General features: G+C 47.5%; 1 protein-coding gene across 3 annotated transcripts in view; it reads left to right on the top strand.

Annotated features, from left to right (window-relative positions):
- The window catches only part of LOC118221336 (GTP-binding protein 1-like), a 16,892-nt gene extending 3,103 nt beyond the window's left edge, over window positions 1-13,789 (top strand). For 2 of the 3 annotated variants that reach the window (XM_035406310.1, XM_035406312.1), the window contains 12 exons: window positions 541-652; window positions 2,217-2,397; window positions 2,798-3,146; window positions 3,593-3,716; window positions 5,883-5,997; window positions 6,182-6,326; window positions 6,449-6,631; window positions 6,948-7,083; window positions 8,831-9,009; window positions 10,757-10,921; window positions 11,981-12,031; window positions 13,037-13,789. In XM_035406310.1, coding sequence (XP_035262201.1) covers window positions 541-652; window positions 2,217-2,397; window positions 2,798-3,146; window positions 3,593-3,716; window positions 5,883-5,997; window positions 6,182-6,326; window positions 6,449-6,631; window positions 6,948-7,083; window positions 8,831-9,009; window positions 10,757-10,921; window positions 11,981-12,031; window positions 13,037-13,141 — 1,845 coding nt within the window. In that variant the 3' untranslated portion in view covers window positions 13,142-13,789. The remainder of the gene's footprint in view (window positions 1-540; window positions 653-2,216; window positions 2,398-2,797; window positions 3,147-3,592; window positions 3,717-5,882; window positions 5,998-6,181; window positions 6,327-6,448; window positions 6,632-6,947; window positions 7,084-8,830; window positions 9,010-10,756; window positions 10,922-11,980; window positions 12,032-13,036) is intronic. The other variant, XM_035406311.1, reaches the window with a different exon arrangement.

Raw genomic sequence — 13,789 nt, 5'->3', positions numbered from 1 at the left:
GATGTGACCAGCAAATCCTGCAGTTTGGATGCGGTGCTTTCACAGTCTGCCGTGCAGAAGTGTATGTTTCACAAACGGTCTTTTGTTTTAGATTCTATTCCTGAAGTCATTTTTTCCTGTAGCGGTTCTCTGTGTGCAGGTATAAGCTGCAGTTGGGTCTGTTTAATTGATGCTTAACCTAAATGAAGTACTGTTTGAAACCACAATGCTTCCCTGCCAGGTCTGTCTTAGTCACCTCCCCCTCCCCCTCTCTCCATGCCTGGAGCACAGCCCAGTGTCACACTTTTGTATTGACCTTCGCCATTGTCTCAGCCCTGTCCTTTTATCCTCTCTGGCTGTCCTGAACAGGTGACATCTACTATACCATAGCATAGTCTCTCTCCTCTCTCTCTCTCTCTGTCATGTAGTTTTGTTCATTCCTGTTTTTGTGTTTCTTCAGGTCTCTTGCAATGGTGTCTCCTTGTGTGTCTGTTACTTATATGGACTCAGAAGTGAAAAGGTCTCTCTCTGTCTCTTTGTCTCTCTCTCCCTCTCTCTCAGTTTGCGCTGGTCAGCCCCACAGGAGAGCAGTATGACTCCTTATTGCGGCAGCTCAGGGAGCGCATGGACGAGGGCTGCGGGGAGACCATCTACGTGGTGGGAGTCGGCTCAGGTGAGAGAGCCCCGCCTACCGCGTCCTCCTCCCGTCCGCAGCCTTTGGGCACGGCCACAGCCCCGCCAGCACTCACGCTTAACGGAGCTCCTGCAGCGTGTCGTCCTTCAAAATGCCAGATGTTTGACATTTCACAGCTTTCAGAATGTATTGCATACCCCTCTCCTTAGAATAGGAAAGCCACAGAAGCTCTCTGCTGTTTGGGCGGAGAGCGCTTGGATTGACCCATATAAAACACAGAAATCCAAACAACCAACCGTGTTTGGAATCAGAAGGGGCCGTTGTGGTTCTTGTCCAGGGGAGTGGCCTGCTCTTCAGGGGAAACGAGAAGCTATTTTGTTCCTGAACCTCCGTCTTGTCGTGTGACCTGTGACCTCCTTTGACCCCGCCTACTCTTCCAATTTGCCATTTAATCTGACAGCGCTCTTATTGGCCCTGTTGGCGTGGCCAGGTTAGAGTGCAGAGGGCTACTGAAGGGCTCTTGGCTTCTCCTCGCCTGAATGCCAGTCACGCTCACCTTGTAGCGGCAACCTGATCAGTCTGCTACTTTACCTCGCTATGTCTGGGGTAATGGGCACCGGGGGCTGTTATCTGAAATGTCCTTCTCGGGTTTGCCTGCCAGTTATCCTCAAGTTTGTGCGCTCTAGCTTCCCTTTACCGCGCTGGTTTGGGTCCTGAAGCGCTGCTCGTGATTTTGCCCGACAGCGAGCGCTTCATTGTGCTGCAGGGAGCAGGGCTGTGCACGCTCTCTCAGCTCTTTTTCTGCCCACGTCAGCTGCATGTACCGCCCGGGTCGACCCACAGGTCACCCCACAGGTCACCCCACAGGTCACCCCACAGGTCACAGGGTCGTTGTAGGTACTCATTTATCCCAGTTGGGCTCGGGTGTAATATTCCTCCCCGCCTCTGGAGGCAGTATTGAAGCACTACAGAGTGTCTTGTTCTTTTTAACACTCCTCTCTCACTCCCTTTCCCCGACAGTTATTTTAATGCAATGAAAATGATTATTTATTGATGTAGGGGATTTTCTTATCCAGAGATACTAACTCGGCTGGCACGGTAATATATTTATAGAGTATGTCATAAGAGCTCATAGAACAAGCTTGTGGATGCATTCTTGCAAACGCTGAACCATTAAACAACACTAAGAGAAGCACAAAGCAGACCTGGTCTGAGCATAAATGTACTGCTTAATATAATTATAACCTTTTCCATTACTATAAGAGCAACCACGCTGCACACCTTTAGACAAACTGAAGCACTCTTTAGGGTCTTTTGCTTGTGGTAAATGTAAACTGACCTGCCTGCTCAGCCAATCAGTGTGTCTGTGTTGGTGCTTTCCCCCCCTCTCAGATGTGCTATCCCTTTGTTATAATTCAGTCTCTTTACTGATGAGAGCTGGTTGAAGTCAGGCTGTATGTATGTGGATTTAATACTAAAACGGGGCCCCTCACTATTGGTCACTGTAAGGCCGAGGATGTATGTCTCCCATTCATGCATTATCTTTGTAGCCAGTGTGGGAGTGTGTGTCTGTGCTGGTGTGTAACTAACACTTCCCTTACAGACGGGGGAGATTATGGGCTGGATGAGAAGGACATGGACGCATCGGTTGCCACGGTGCAGTCGCTAAGCGAACAGATAGGCGCCGACCTCATCCTGCTGCGGGAGCGGACCGAGGCGGGGGGGCGTATCCGTGACTACCTCATCCGCCGCCGCGTGGGCGAGACCGACTTCCTGGAGGTCAGGTGAGGAGGGGTGACCACTTCCTGTCGGAGAGAGCCTTGCTGTTTAGGCGACTGTCATCCCTAAATTAAAGGCTTGTTCCAGTGTGAGAGAGAACGGGGGAGGACAGGATGTTTCCATGTTTAGTTGGAGGCTTGATGACCACACTGGTGGTAGACCTGACTGACTGTGACAAGTCACCCTTCTGTGCCATGAATGGATTCTGGTTGAAGTCTCTCTCTCTCTCTCTCTCTCTCTCGCTCTTGCTCTCTCTCTCTCTCTCTCTCTCTCTCTGTCGCTGTGTCCCTGTCTCTCTCTCTCTTTCCCTCTCTCTCTGTCTCTCTCCCTGTCGCTCGCTCTCTCACTCTCTCTGTCACTCTCTGTCCCTGTCTCTCTCTCTCTCTCTCCCCCTCCCCCTCTCAGGGTGGCGGTGGTGGGGAACGTGGACGCCGGTAAGAGCACCCTGCTGGGGGTGCTCACCCACGGCGAGCTGGACAACGGCCGCGGCTTCGCCCGCCAGAAGCTCTTCCGCCACAAGCACGAGATGGAGAGCGGGCGCACCAGCAGCGTGGGCAACGACATCCTGGGCTTCGACCACGAGGGCCAGGTGGTCAACAAGCCCGACAGCCACGGCGGCAGCCTGGACTGGACCAAGATCTGCGAGAAGTCCTCCAAGGTCATCACCTTCATCGACCTGGCCGGGCACGAGAAGTACCTGAAGACCACCGTGTTCGGCATGACCGGGCACGTGCCCGACTTCTGCATGCTGATGGTGAGAGAGGGGGAGGGTGAGGATGGGAGGGGAGTAAAGACTGAGAGATGGCTCAGACAGGAGGTGGAATGGAGAGAATGAGAGAGGAGAGAGGAAAGGCAGAGATGAAAGAAGGAAAGGAGATGAGTGAAATGTGTAGTGGGGGTGTGGTGGTGGAAGAAGGAATAAACCTTGAGAAAGGAGTAAGAGAAAGGAAAGAATGAATAGGAGCAAGGAAAGGGGTTCGTGAGAAGCCACTGCTGACTCTCATGGACCCTGAAGCAAGCAGACTGGCTTTCATTTGTTTAATACATGTACAGAAATGACATGCCTTTATTGTAATGTAGATACATTAATATTCAGACATGGGGGCAAAAAGGAACACATGTAGAAAAGAATTGCACTGCAGCTGTAATATCAGAAGACGTTAGATCCCTGACCCCCGACCCCTCTTGTCCCCCACGCAGGTGGGCAGCAACGCTGGAATAGTGGGCATGACAAAAGAGCACCTGGGCCTGGCACTGGCCCTCAATGTGCCCGTCTTTGTGGTCGTTACAAAGATAGACATGTGCCCAGTAAACATCTTACAAGGTAAGAGGAGAGACAGGACTCAGGTTTCAGAGAATTGTCTTGCGCATCACTCTGGGAGGTAGAGAAAGTGCCATGAAAATTCCTGATTCCATCTATTATTGCATATTTGTCACACTGAATCGCTTCAAATCTTTTACAAAATGTAGTATCAGACAAAGGGAACCTGTGTAAACGTAAAGCACGTTTTTAAAATTAGTATTTTGTTTAGGTAATGAAAAAACTGATCAAACACTCATGTCACCCTTATGAAAAAGTAATTGACCCCTAAATCTTAATAATTGGTTGCACCAGCTGTAGCAGCAATAACTGCTTCAAACACTCGCTATAAATTGATGTGCTTTTTACACAGCTGCTTTAATTCATAAAAACTGCTCATTTCATGTCGTGCTACAGCATCTCTATTGGGTTCAAGTCAGGACTTTGACTAAGCCACTCCAAAACTTCAAGTTGTTTCTTTTCAGCCATTCTGATGTGGACTTGTTTTTGTGTTTTGGATCTTTGTCTTGCTTACATAACCTAATTACGCTTCAGGTTCAGCTTTTGGACAGGTGACTAGATATTCTTCTTTAGAATTTTCTGCTATAGAGCAAAATTTGTTCCATTCCTTCCGGGTTCCTTCAATAATAGGAAGTTGTCCAGGTCACGAGGCAGCAAAGCATCCCCACACTATCACACTACCACCACCATGACTGTTGGTGTGATGTTCTTACTGTGAAATGCTGTATTTTCTTTACGCCAGACGTAATGGGACTTCTGTTGTCCAAAAATTTTCACTTCTGACTTTTCCATAGAACGTTATCCCAAAAGGTTTGGGGATCTTCCAGGTACCTTTTTCCAAATGTGAGACAAGCATTGATGTTTTTCTTCATTAGCAGTGGTTTCTACCTTGCTGCTGTCCCGTCTAGCTAAGGCTAGAGAGGCTTTCAGTTTGTTGGATGTTCTTTTGGGATCTTTTGTGACTTCCTGATTTGAGTTGTCGCTGCACCCTTGGAGAAATTTTGACCGGCCAACCACTTCTAGGAAGATTCACCACTGTTCTCCAAGTGTTCTCCATTCGGAGATAATGGCTCACTGTGGTTTGGTAGAGTCCCAGATCTTTAGAAATGGCTTTGTAACCCTTTCCAGAATGATTTATTTCAAATACTTTTGTTTTCAAATCTCTTCTGGAATTTCCTTTCAATTGTGCGTAGTGTGCTCGTAGAAACTTTGTGGTAACTACTTTATTCAGATGGTACGGTTCAAAATGAGTGTGTTGTAGATTTGACTGGGCTGGCTGCAATCAAGCCTAGCTGTGTTCACCTGAATCTAAATAACAATTAAATTACATCAATTGGTTGGTAACTAAGGGGCCAATTACTTTTTCAAACACCCATATCACCCTTCTCATTAAATAGATGAAATAATAAAAAATGTGTTTTCTGTTTACTTTAATAAACAATATTACTATGGCTTTGTCTCAAGATCTGAAACCATTCAGTGTGACTAATATGCAGTAATTGAGGAAATATATCAAATCAACATAAAATAATTTAAAGGGGCAGTTCACCCAAAATGAAATTAAGCTATGTTTCCACTTGCCCGGAGTGCTATTCATTCATCCAGATAGTTTCGCTGAGATTTGACAAGTTTTATAGATATCCGCTGCAGCTCGCCCTAATACAACAGACCTCAACAGGACCAAATTATATATAATGTATATAATGGCATGGCTACTCATGCACGTACACAGTTCTTGTTGTGCACCATTTAATCAAAATGACCTTCTACCAAAGTACGAAACTGTGTGTATTCATGCAATGTTTCAACCAAAGCAGGTCAGTGTGGTGGGGCACAACATTGTTTTAATATTTGATACATTGTTATATAGTGAGCTCCATAATGTTTGGGACAAAGACATTTTTTCTTGTTTTGACTCCATACTCCACAATTTTAGATTTGTAATCAAACAATTAAGAAAATGTGGTTGAAGGGCAGATTCTCTACTTATAATAGAGGGTATTTTTATCCATTTTGGTTTCACCATGTAGAAATTACTGCACTTTTTATGCACAGTCCCCTTATTTCTACAAAACACGAAGCGCCATATAAGGACGACAGAGAGTGTGTGTGAGTGTGTGTTCCTGCTCTGTGTCTTTCTGAAATATGAATGCGTGTGCTCTGCCACAGAGACCCTGAAGCTGTTACAGAGGTTACTGAAGTCCCCAGGGTGCAGGAAGATCCCTGTTCTGGTGCAGAACAAAGACGATGTCATCGTCACTGCCTCCAACTTCAGCTCTGAGAGGTGCGGTCACGCTCTTGGCCAAACCTGATGCTACGTGCTCTCACGGGAATGCCAACTTCACTTCTGTCTTTTTAATACAACATGGCTGTGCCATTTCAAGAGAACTCTTTTTGAGAACAGTTTACTGAGAACAGTTTTCTGGCTGTGTGTGTGTGTGTGTGTGTGTGTGTGTGTGTGTCTGCAGGATGTGTCCCATCTTCCAGATCTCCAATGTTACGGGAGAGAACATGGACCTGCTCAAGATGTTCCTCAACCTGCTCTCCTCCAGAACATCATACAGCGATGATCAGCCAGCTGAGTTCCAGATCGACGACACCTACTCTGTACCGGTCTGTCTGAGACACGCGCACATACACACACACACACACACACAATGGCTCTTTGTAGTCTGCACACTAATGCTCCAACATTCATTAACATTTAAGTCTTAATGTTTCTTTTTCTTTCTCAGGGTGTAGGCACAGTGGTATCGGGGACTATGTTACGCGGATTGATACGACTGAACGACATGATGTTACTCGGCCCTGACCCCCTCGGCAACTTCCTCCCTATCGCTGTGAAATCCATCCACCGTAAGAGGATGCCGGTGAAGGAGGTGAGGGGGGGTCAGACAGCCTCCTTCTCCCTTAAAAAGGTGAGCCTTAGTGCCAAGATCAGTGTTTAAAAGTGCACGTATCCCTGCTCATGTTGTTTAACCCTTTAAGGTGTGCTATCACAAATATGTGAATAGAATGTTCTGACCTGAAAAATCTAATGCTGAAGTGTCAATCACTACTGCCAATTGAAAGCAATGAAATTCTAGAACCCTGACTTAGAATTCGGAAAAAAACATTACAAAAAAACTACTCTACTCTTCAAAGGGTTGGTAGATATAAGGCTGCATGTGTGAGAATGTGAATGAGGTCTGCGTACGTCTTTGTGTTTCACATGTTCACCCCTCCTCTACTCAGATCAAGCGCTCCGCCATCCGGAAAGGCATGGTGATGGTCTCGCCCCGCCTCAGCCCACAGGCATCATGGGAGTTTGAGGCTGAGATCCTGGTGCTGCACCATCCCACCACCATCTCACCCAGATACCAGGCTATGGGTGAGTCAGGGTCAGACTGCAACACAGTAGTGTTTCGCCCTCTACCGGGGATTACTTTCCAATATAAACCCATGACTAGCAAATCCAGTCTTAGCAAGGGTCTGGTTCTATAGGAAGTATAAACCTACAAAGACAAATGTACATTCTTCATACATACACACATCAACACGCGTCAAGTTTGAAAGCTGACCAACAGTGTATTTTTCCTGTCTGTAGAACATATAGCATTTGTGGAAGTACGACACGTCACAGGTGAAGAGTAGCAGCCACTTTACCATGGTCATAACGCTGGTTGGCAATGCTAAAACCGCGATGCCCGGCGCATTCAGGGTTTTTCCTGCACAGAGAATTTTTAGGTGGCCGCCTCGATCGAATTCTGCCCAGTGTCGGCATGAAAAAAACATTATGAATAAAAGCGTTGCGCACGGTGGGTCTCTGTTATCTGTGACCGCAATGGCGGCATTATGCCTGTGTGGCGCTGTATCGCAATCAGCACAGCGCGCCGCGTTTAGGACGCTACCAACGAAGAGCGCAAAGCTACAGCAGCTGTGTGCATGATCTGACAGCGCTCTGCGTTCACTGCGTTCAGGATCTGACAGCGCTCTGCGTTCACTGCGTTCAGGCCAGTAAATCCTGTTTGTTTTCTTTTGCACCCAAGCATGTCCAGTACTTTAAAAAAAAAAGGTTTCCTAAATTACATCCTGTCAGTTAAATGTTTTATCGGTGGTCGAGCTAGCCCGTGGAATGTTGAATCTTTGGAACGCAGGACATTTCAAAATCTGCGTTTTACGCTGATGCACTTGCATTCTGATTAAAATAGCTTCTTTTTTTTACCGTAATATGCCATCTCACAATAATGACACAATAAATGCATGGCATTCATAATTTTATTATGATACTTGTAACATGCGGGCTGAAACAGCAGGATTAGCGAGATGAAATAAGATACAAATAATGTTTTTGTGTTCTGATCAAAACAAATATTTTGGCTCACAGGCTAATATTAAAAAAAAACCTATGGGCAATTTCTGTTTTAATTTACTTCTGTTGAGCAAGCTGGCTAGAGCATCTTATTGTCTTATTTTCCACTTTTCATTCAAGTGAAGCTCTTTGAATCTTGCAATGCTGCCAGTGGTTATGTAAATATTATGATCAATAGCTAAACAACACAAATGCCAGACACTGCAAGATTGGCTCAAGGAAACAGGACTAATTATTTTGTTGCGGTTCAAGTCTGGGTCATCGGCCATTGTAGTCTTAAAATAGACCTCAGAATATCTTCGTTTAGAGTGTTTTTTACTGTATTAAAAAATGCAGAAACATGATCCCTATTTTAGCAACACTGCTGCCACTTTATTTTTATTTTCTAATGGATATGTGTGACCAGTAATCAGTTCAAAAAAGGTCACTCACTACAAATTAAATATAACATGTTCTCTGTCTGGAGGGCAGACCCGAAGACTTGTACAGGACTATTACCTGGGCAGGAATTAGCCAGAACTGTGTGCATGTTGCAGGTCTCAAGCAATGCTGTTGAGACAGACTCTAATGCTCGACTGAATGCCTGGGGCTTAACATCCATATTTTCGTCTGTAGCTGTCCGTCAGTGAATGTACACCCTTGGTTGCCGCCCCCTCTCCCAGTTTGCTCACGTCTGTGTAACGGGTGTGATTGCCCGTCTGTCTAAACTGCATGGCGCGTGTCTGTCTGTCTGTCTGTCCGTCCGTCCGCGTCCTCGTCCTCTCAGTGCACTGCGGCAGCATCAGGCAAACGGCCACCATCCTGTCGATGAGCAGGGACTGCCTGCGCACGGGGGACAAGGCCACCGTCCACTTCCGCTTCATCAAGACCCCCGAATACCTGCACACGGAGCAGAAGCTGGTCTTCCGCGAGGGCCGCACCAAGGCCGTGGGGACCATCGCCAAGGTGAAGGGGGCGGAGTCACGGAATGCTGAGAGGGAGCGTATGCAGGCTTAGAGTTTGGGAGTTGGCGTGAGACTTTCAGGTCATAGTTTACACATGCAAAGAATGGGTCCGGTAGTGTCAGAATATTTTAAAAAGAAACTTGAATTATTTACAATCAGAGGTGGAAAATCCAGATTCTGCCAGGCAGTAGAATTCATTGGTGAGATCAGATGGTTGAGTTAATGGCAGGATTTCTACTTTCTGTCCCCTTTTTTAAAGTTTCATAAATATACTGCTCTTCCTAAGCCTCTTATTTCTGTGCACTGCCCGCCAGGAGTGCAGAAGTTCATCGTAAATACGATAAGTTTTGCGTATACTCTAATGTGTCCCTCGAATCCGAATCCGGCCCAGGATTTCTTTTCTCTTACCGAGCAATTAGCACTACTGACTGGCCTGACTGTCTTCACACCTGACTCCCAGGTAAAGGAAGGGTGGAAAACCAGCAGTTATCTGCCCTCAAGACCCACGGTTTGAGCAAGGAGCTTAGGCCCTGAAACATACCCTACGGAAGTACGCAAACGCAGACGCTGCAATCTACGCAAAGTCGGTTTCACGCATCCGTTGCGTTCTGCCATGCGCCACCTGAAATTCTTTACGCGTTGCAAGCCCGAGCTGCAGGATCAAGCGTTGCAGCAGGGGGCTCTAGCAGGATTAAGGCGTCTTCGATTTGTGCTTTCTTCCGCTCAGTCTTTTCACAGCTGTCCCCCTTGAGGGCTCAGGTCAAGCTTCATGATTACCTTTATTTTTCCCACAAAGTGGAAAATTTGGCTTGGGCTTTCACCCATGCTGCAACCATAAAAGACAAACATTCTGCATACAAAAACACATACAAAGATGTTGGTAAATAGAAACATACAGCAAGGTTCCTAAAAGCACCTATAGACAAAGAGAAAAACAAACACATAAATAAAAGCAAAGATCTGCACAAATCCCTTTAATAAAAACAAAGATGCTCCAGTGTCCATCCTGGCCTCGTCCTTGTATTACCTCCACAGGGACGTGAGAGCGTACATCGAGTGTGGGCCGTGCGTTTGCAGTGCGTCGGCCTGGCATTGTCACTTGCGTTTGCGTACTTGCGTTGGGTATGCTTCTGGCCTTACAGCGTCGTCCGAGTGTGAGGTCTTCGGGGTGATTCTGCAGTCTCAAGCTTTGAGAAGAAACGCTGCTTTCCTCGCCAGTAGATGGCAGCAGCGCACTGGAATCATAGTCGGTCAGCTTTACGGACACACTCAGTGGAACAGATGGCTTTTTTGTTATGTGTGTGTAATGATACAAACTAATTAGCCAACCAGTAGCTACGTGAAGGCTTTGCCAAACAAGAAACATAGCCTGAAGTCATCATCGGGAAATTCTGATTTAACGTCCCTGCCATGTGTTCACTCTTAATTTCTTTGAATTTATTCCTGTATTTCAGGGCAAATACTTAGTTGGCTGTCAAAGCAGTTCCAATCAGAGTGCATTTTTTCAGAAAGTAATGCTGGCAAACTAATATTTAAAAATCAGATAACACTTTCTTTTTTCTACAGTTATTTTGAACAATGCATTTGCAGTCTCATTTATGTTTTATCTGGATCTCCTTGATAGGTTTAAGCTGCGGCTCGGACATGCAGAAGCTTGGTCAGATGAGTCCTCTTTATAAATAACGGACTGTTGAATGGAAAAAGTAACCGGTTTAGTAATTCGACCCCATTGGCTGCGTTTGTTTCAGCTCTTGCAGACGGTGAACAGTTTTCCTTCCAACGCCAAGGCCCCTCAGATGAAGATGCAGTCCACCAAGAAAGCCCCGCCTCGCCGTGAGGAGGAGTCTGCGCCGCCCAATGAGGAGGCGGCACCCGCGGGGCGGCCAACCAGCCCACATTTAGCACAGCTGCAGGTGGGAAGAGCAGGTCCGCAGTTGGGTGGCTGCACTTTGGTGGCGAAGAGCCGCAAAGAGTTTTCCGTAGATCAGGGCTGCCCTGCCCTGCTCCAGGAGATCTGCCGTCCTGTAGGTTTTTATTTCAACCGTAGTTTGGCATGCCTGGTTATGCTAATTAGCAGCTCAGTTAGATCTCTAGCTGTTGAATGCGGTGTGCATCTTTAGGGTTGGACTGAAAATCCACAGTATCGTAGATCTGCAGCACCAGGATTGGGCCAGCAGTAGATGTTGTGGAGGTGTGGTTTAACTGAAGCTCTGTTCAGTAATGTCAGTCAGTCAGTAATGGCGTATGATCATCCGTGCTGTGAGGACTTTAGGGGGCAGAAGCCATCGTATGTGCATGTAAAAATGGCAACAGGCAGGAGTGAGCAGCATAAACTGGGTAAGGAAATGCAGGATTTTTCAGGACAGCGTGGAGAACAGAGATTCTGCAGGGGAGAATGAAGGGGATAGAGAGGTGTGTGTGTGTCTGTGTTTGTGTGTGTGTTTGTGTGTGTATGTTTGTGTGTGTGTGTTTGTGTGTGTATGTTTGTGTGTGTGTGTTTGCGTGTGTGTGTGTGTGTTTGTGTGTGTATGTTTGTGTGTGTGTGTTTGCGTGTGTGTGTGTGTGTTTGTGTGTATGTTTGTGTGTGTGTGTTTGCGTGTGTGTGTGTGTGTTTGTGTGTATGTTTGTGTGTGTGTGTTTGCGTGTGTGTGTGTGTGGTGGAGGGGTGGCCGGGTGGCGGGGTGGTTTCTCCTTCGGTGTCGGAGGTGCACTCCGCCTCTCTCAGTGGCCGTCTGTGTGGACCTGATTACCGGCAGCTTCCAGCTCCTTATCTCTGCTGCTGCCTCTTCTGTCTCTTCCAATCTGCTGGCTAATCTCTCTCTCTTTCTCTCACTGCTCACCCCACCCCCACCCCGGGTACCCATCTCCTCATATCTCACCCCTCCCCTTCTTCTTCCTTTGGTTCCTTTCTGCCTTTGTAATCTTCCGTTCCCCTCCCTCTGCCTCCTCCGACACCCTCTCCGTTCCATTAGACATTAGGGGAGGAAGACTCGCAAAGTAAAGACGGCAACAAAGAGAACAAGGTAAAGAAAAAAGAAAAAAAAAACTTTGTTAGGGATGGCTGATTTCCGGTCCTGGAGGGCCGGTGTGTGTGCAGGCTTTTGTTTCCACTGGTTACCCGAGGGAAATGAGCCAATTGGCTGCTTGCACCAACACCGGTTCACTGATAGATTAGATCGCAGTAAAACATTTCACATATAATTAGCAATTAATTGTCATTGCGCACACCTGGGGTTGCAGTGCCAGCTAAACCGCTCCCTCTCCGCCTGCAGATGGCGCCCTAACCACACCACCCCTCCACAAAACGTTAGGGCGATTTACAGAATTAAGGCCAGAAGTTGGAACACCAGAAACGGATACGGACCTCGTTGGCCACCTCTGGCTTACACTCTCATGGTCTCAGCACCCTGCAGCCTCCCGATGCCCCGCCCACTCGCGTAACAGCAAATCGGGACCAGTAGAAGCATGCCCCTGGCTAGCATAAGGGACAGAGTGAGGTGGCAAGCAGCCCAGGCAGCAGGGCAGAGGCTTGCAGGGTGATGAAGATGTGGTCAGCTGACCTCCTGAGGCAGCGCATGCCAATCTTTGCATTCCAAATGGCGGGAGAAAACTAAAAAATGTTTGGTTTGATAAAGGAAAGAAGCAGTTCAGCCCCATTACTCTCTCTCTTTCCCTCCAAGTCAAAGGGTCCTTAACCTTTGTGGGAATGTGGCTCACTTGTAGCCACTCTGGCTAGTAAGGAGAGCAGATGAGGAATTCAGCAGCAGCTCCAGGTGGGATGATTGATGCCTGTATACTGAGGGTCTGATTGTGGCGACCCGTCCGCAGTCGCAAAGCCCAGGGAAGCAGGGACGCGTCGCCGCCAGCGGCAGCCGCTACGGGTGCTGATCGCGTCAGACTGATCTCCCGTTAGAGTGACAGACTGGAGGTCCTTACGTGGCGGGGTCCTGTGTGTGTCCTGTGGGGTCGTGACGGCACGCAAACACGGTTCTCATCTCAGGTTTTCTTCCGTTCGCTTCTTTCCACAGCCAAAGTCCGGAGGCGGGGGCAGGAGGAGAGGAGGCCAGCGTCATAAAGGAAAGTCCCTGAACAGCACGATGGCGACCCCTGCTGGTGGAGTAGGAGGCTGTTAAACGTCCTCTCTTTCCCTCCATTCTTTAAAAAAATGTTTTTGTATCTTTTCATTTTCCTATGCGACCTCTTTGTTCACGAGTGCTGTGTTGTAAAGCAGGACTAAATGAACTGCCCCATCCTCCAAATGCAGGCATTAAGCAGTGAGTTTCAGAAGAGTTCTGCCTCATGCACCACAGCAGCTAATTGTGGTTTCCCGGCAACAGCTCGGCGTCCATACATAATTTGGTTCTCATTGCTGTCACGGCGGTCATGTTTCTTTTCTGTTCTTCACCTTTGACCTCTGGCCGGCCCTAGGTGGACTGTCGCAGACAGAGACGGCCATAAGGCTCCTTTCCGAACTAATTTATTCGGCTTTGAATGGGACTTGTTTGTGAAAGAGGAGACGTGGCATTAGTTATGAATATTTTAGAAAAAAAATAAAATATGTAGGAATTCGGGAACAGAGAGTGCTGAAGCTGTCCCCTCCTCTCTGTTTTGTTTCCCTGTGTGAGGACTCCTGCGCAGTGCGCTTCGTTGTTCTTTATGGAAATAGAATCGAGACGAGAGAGGTCGGCCTGACAGGAAAGGGTGTGCCGCAGTACCCCAGACTTCACGGCCATTCAGCGGGCCCTCTCATCCACACCCGCTTGCACAGCTGTTGCTTTTTT

This window comes from Anguilla anguilla, chromosome 2 (assembly GCF_013347855.1).
Source record: "Anguilla anguilla isolate fAngAng1 chromosome 2, fAngAng1.pri, whole genome shotgun sequence".
Classification (NCBI taxonomy): Eukaryota; Metazoa; Chordata; class Actinopteri; order Anguilliformes; family Anguillidae; genus Anguilla; species Anguilla anguilla.
The sequence above is the reverse complement of the archived record's forward strand: the minus strand, read 5'-3'. Positions and strand labels throughout refer to the sequence as shown.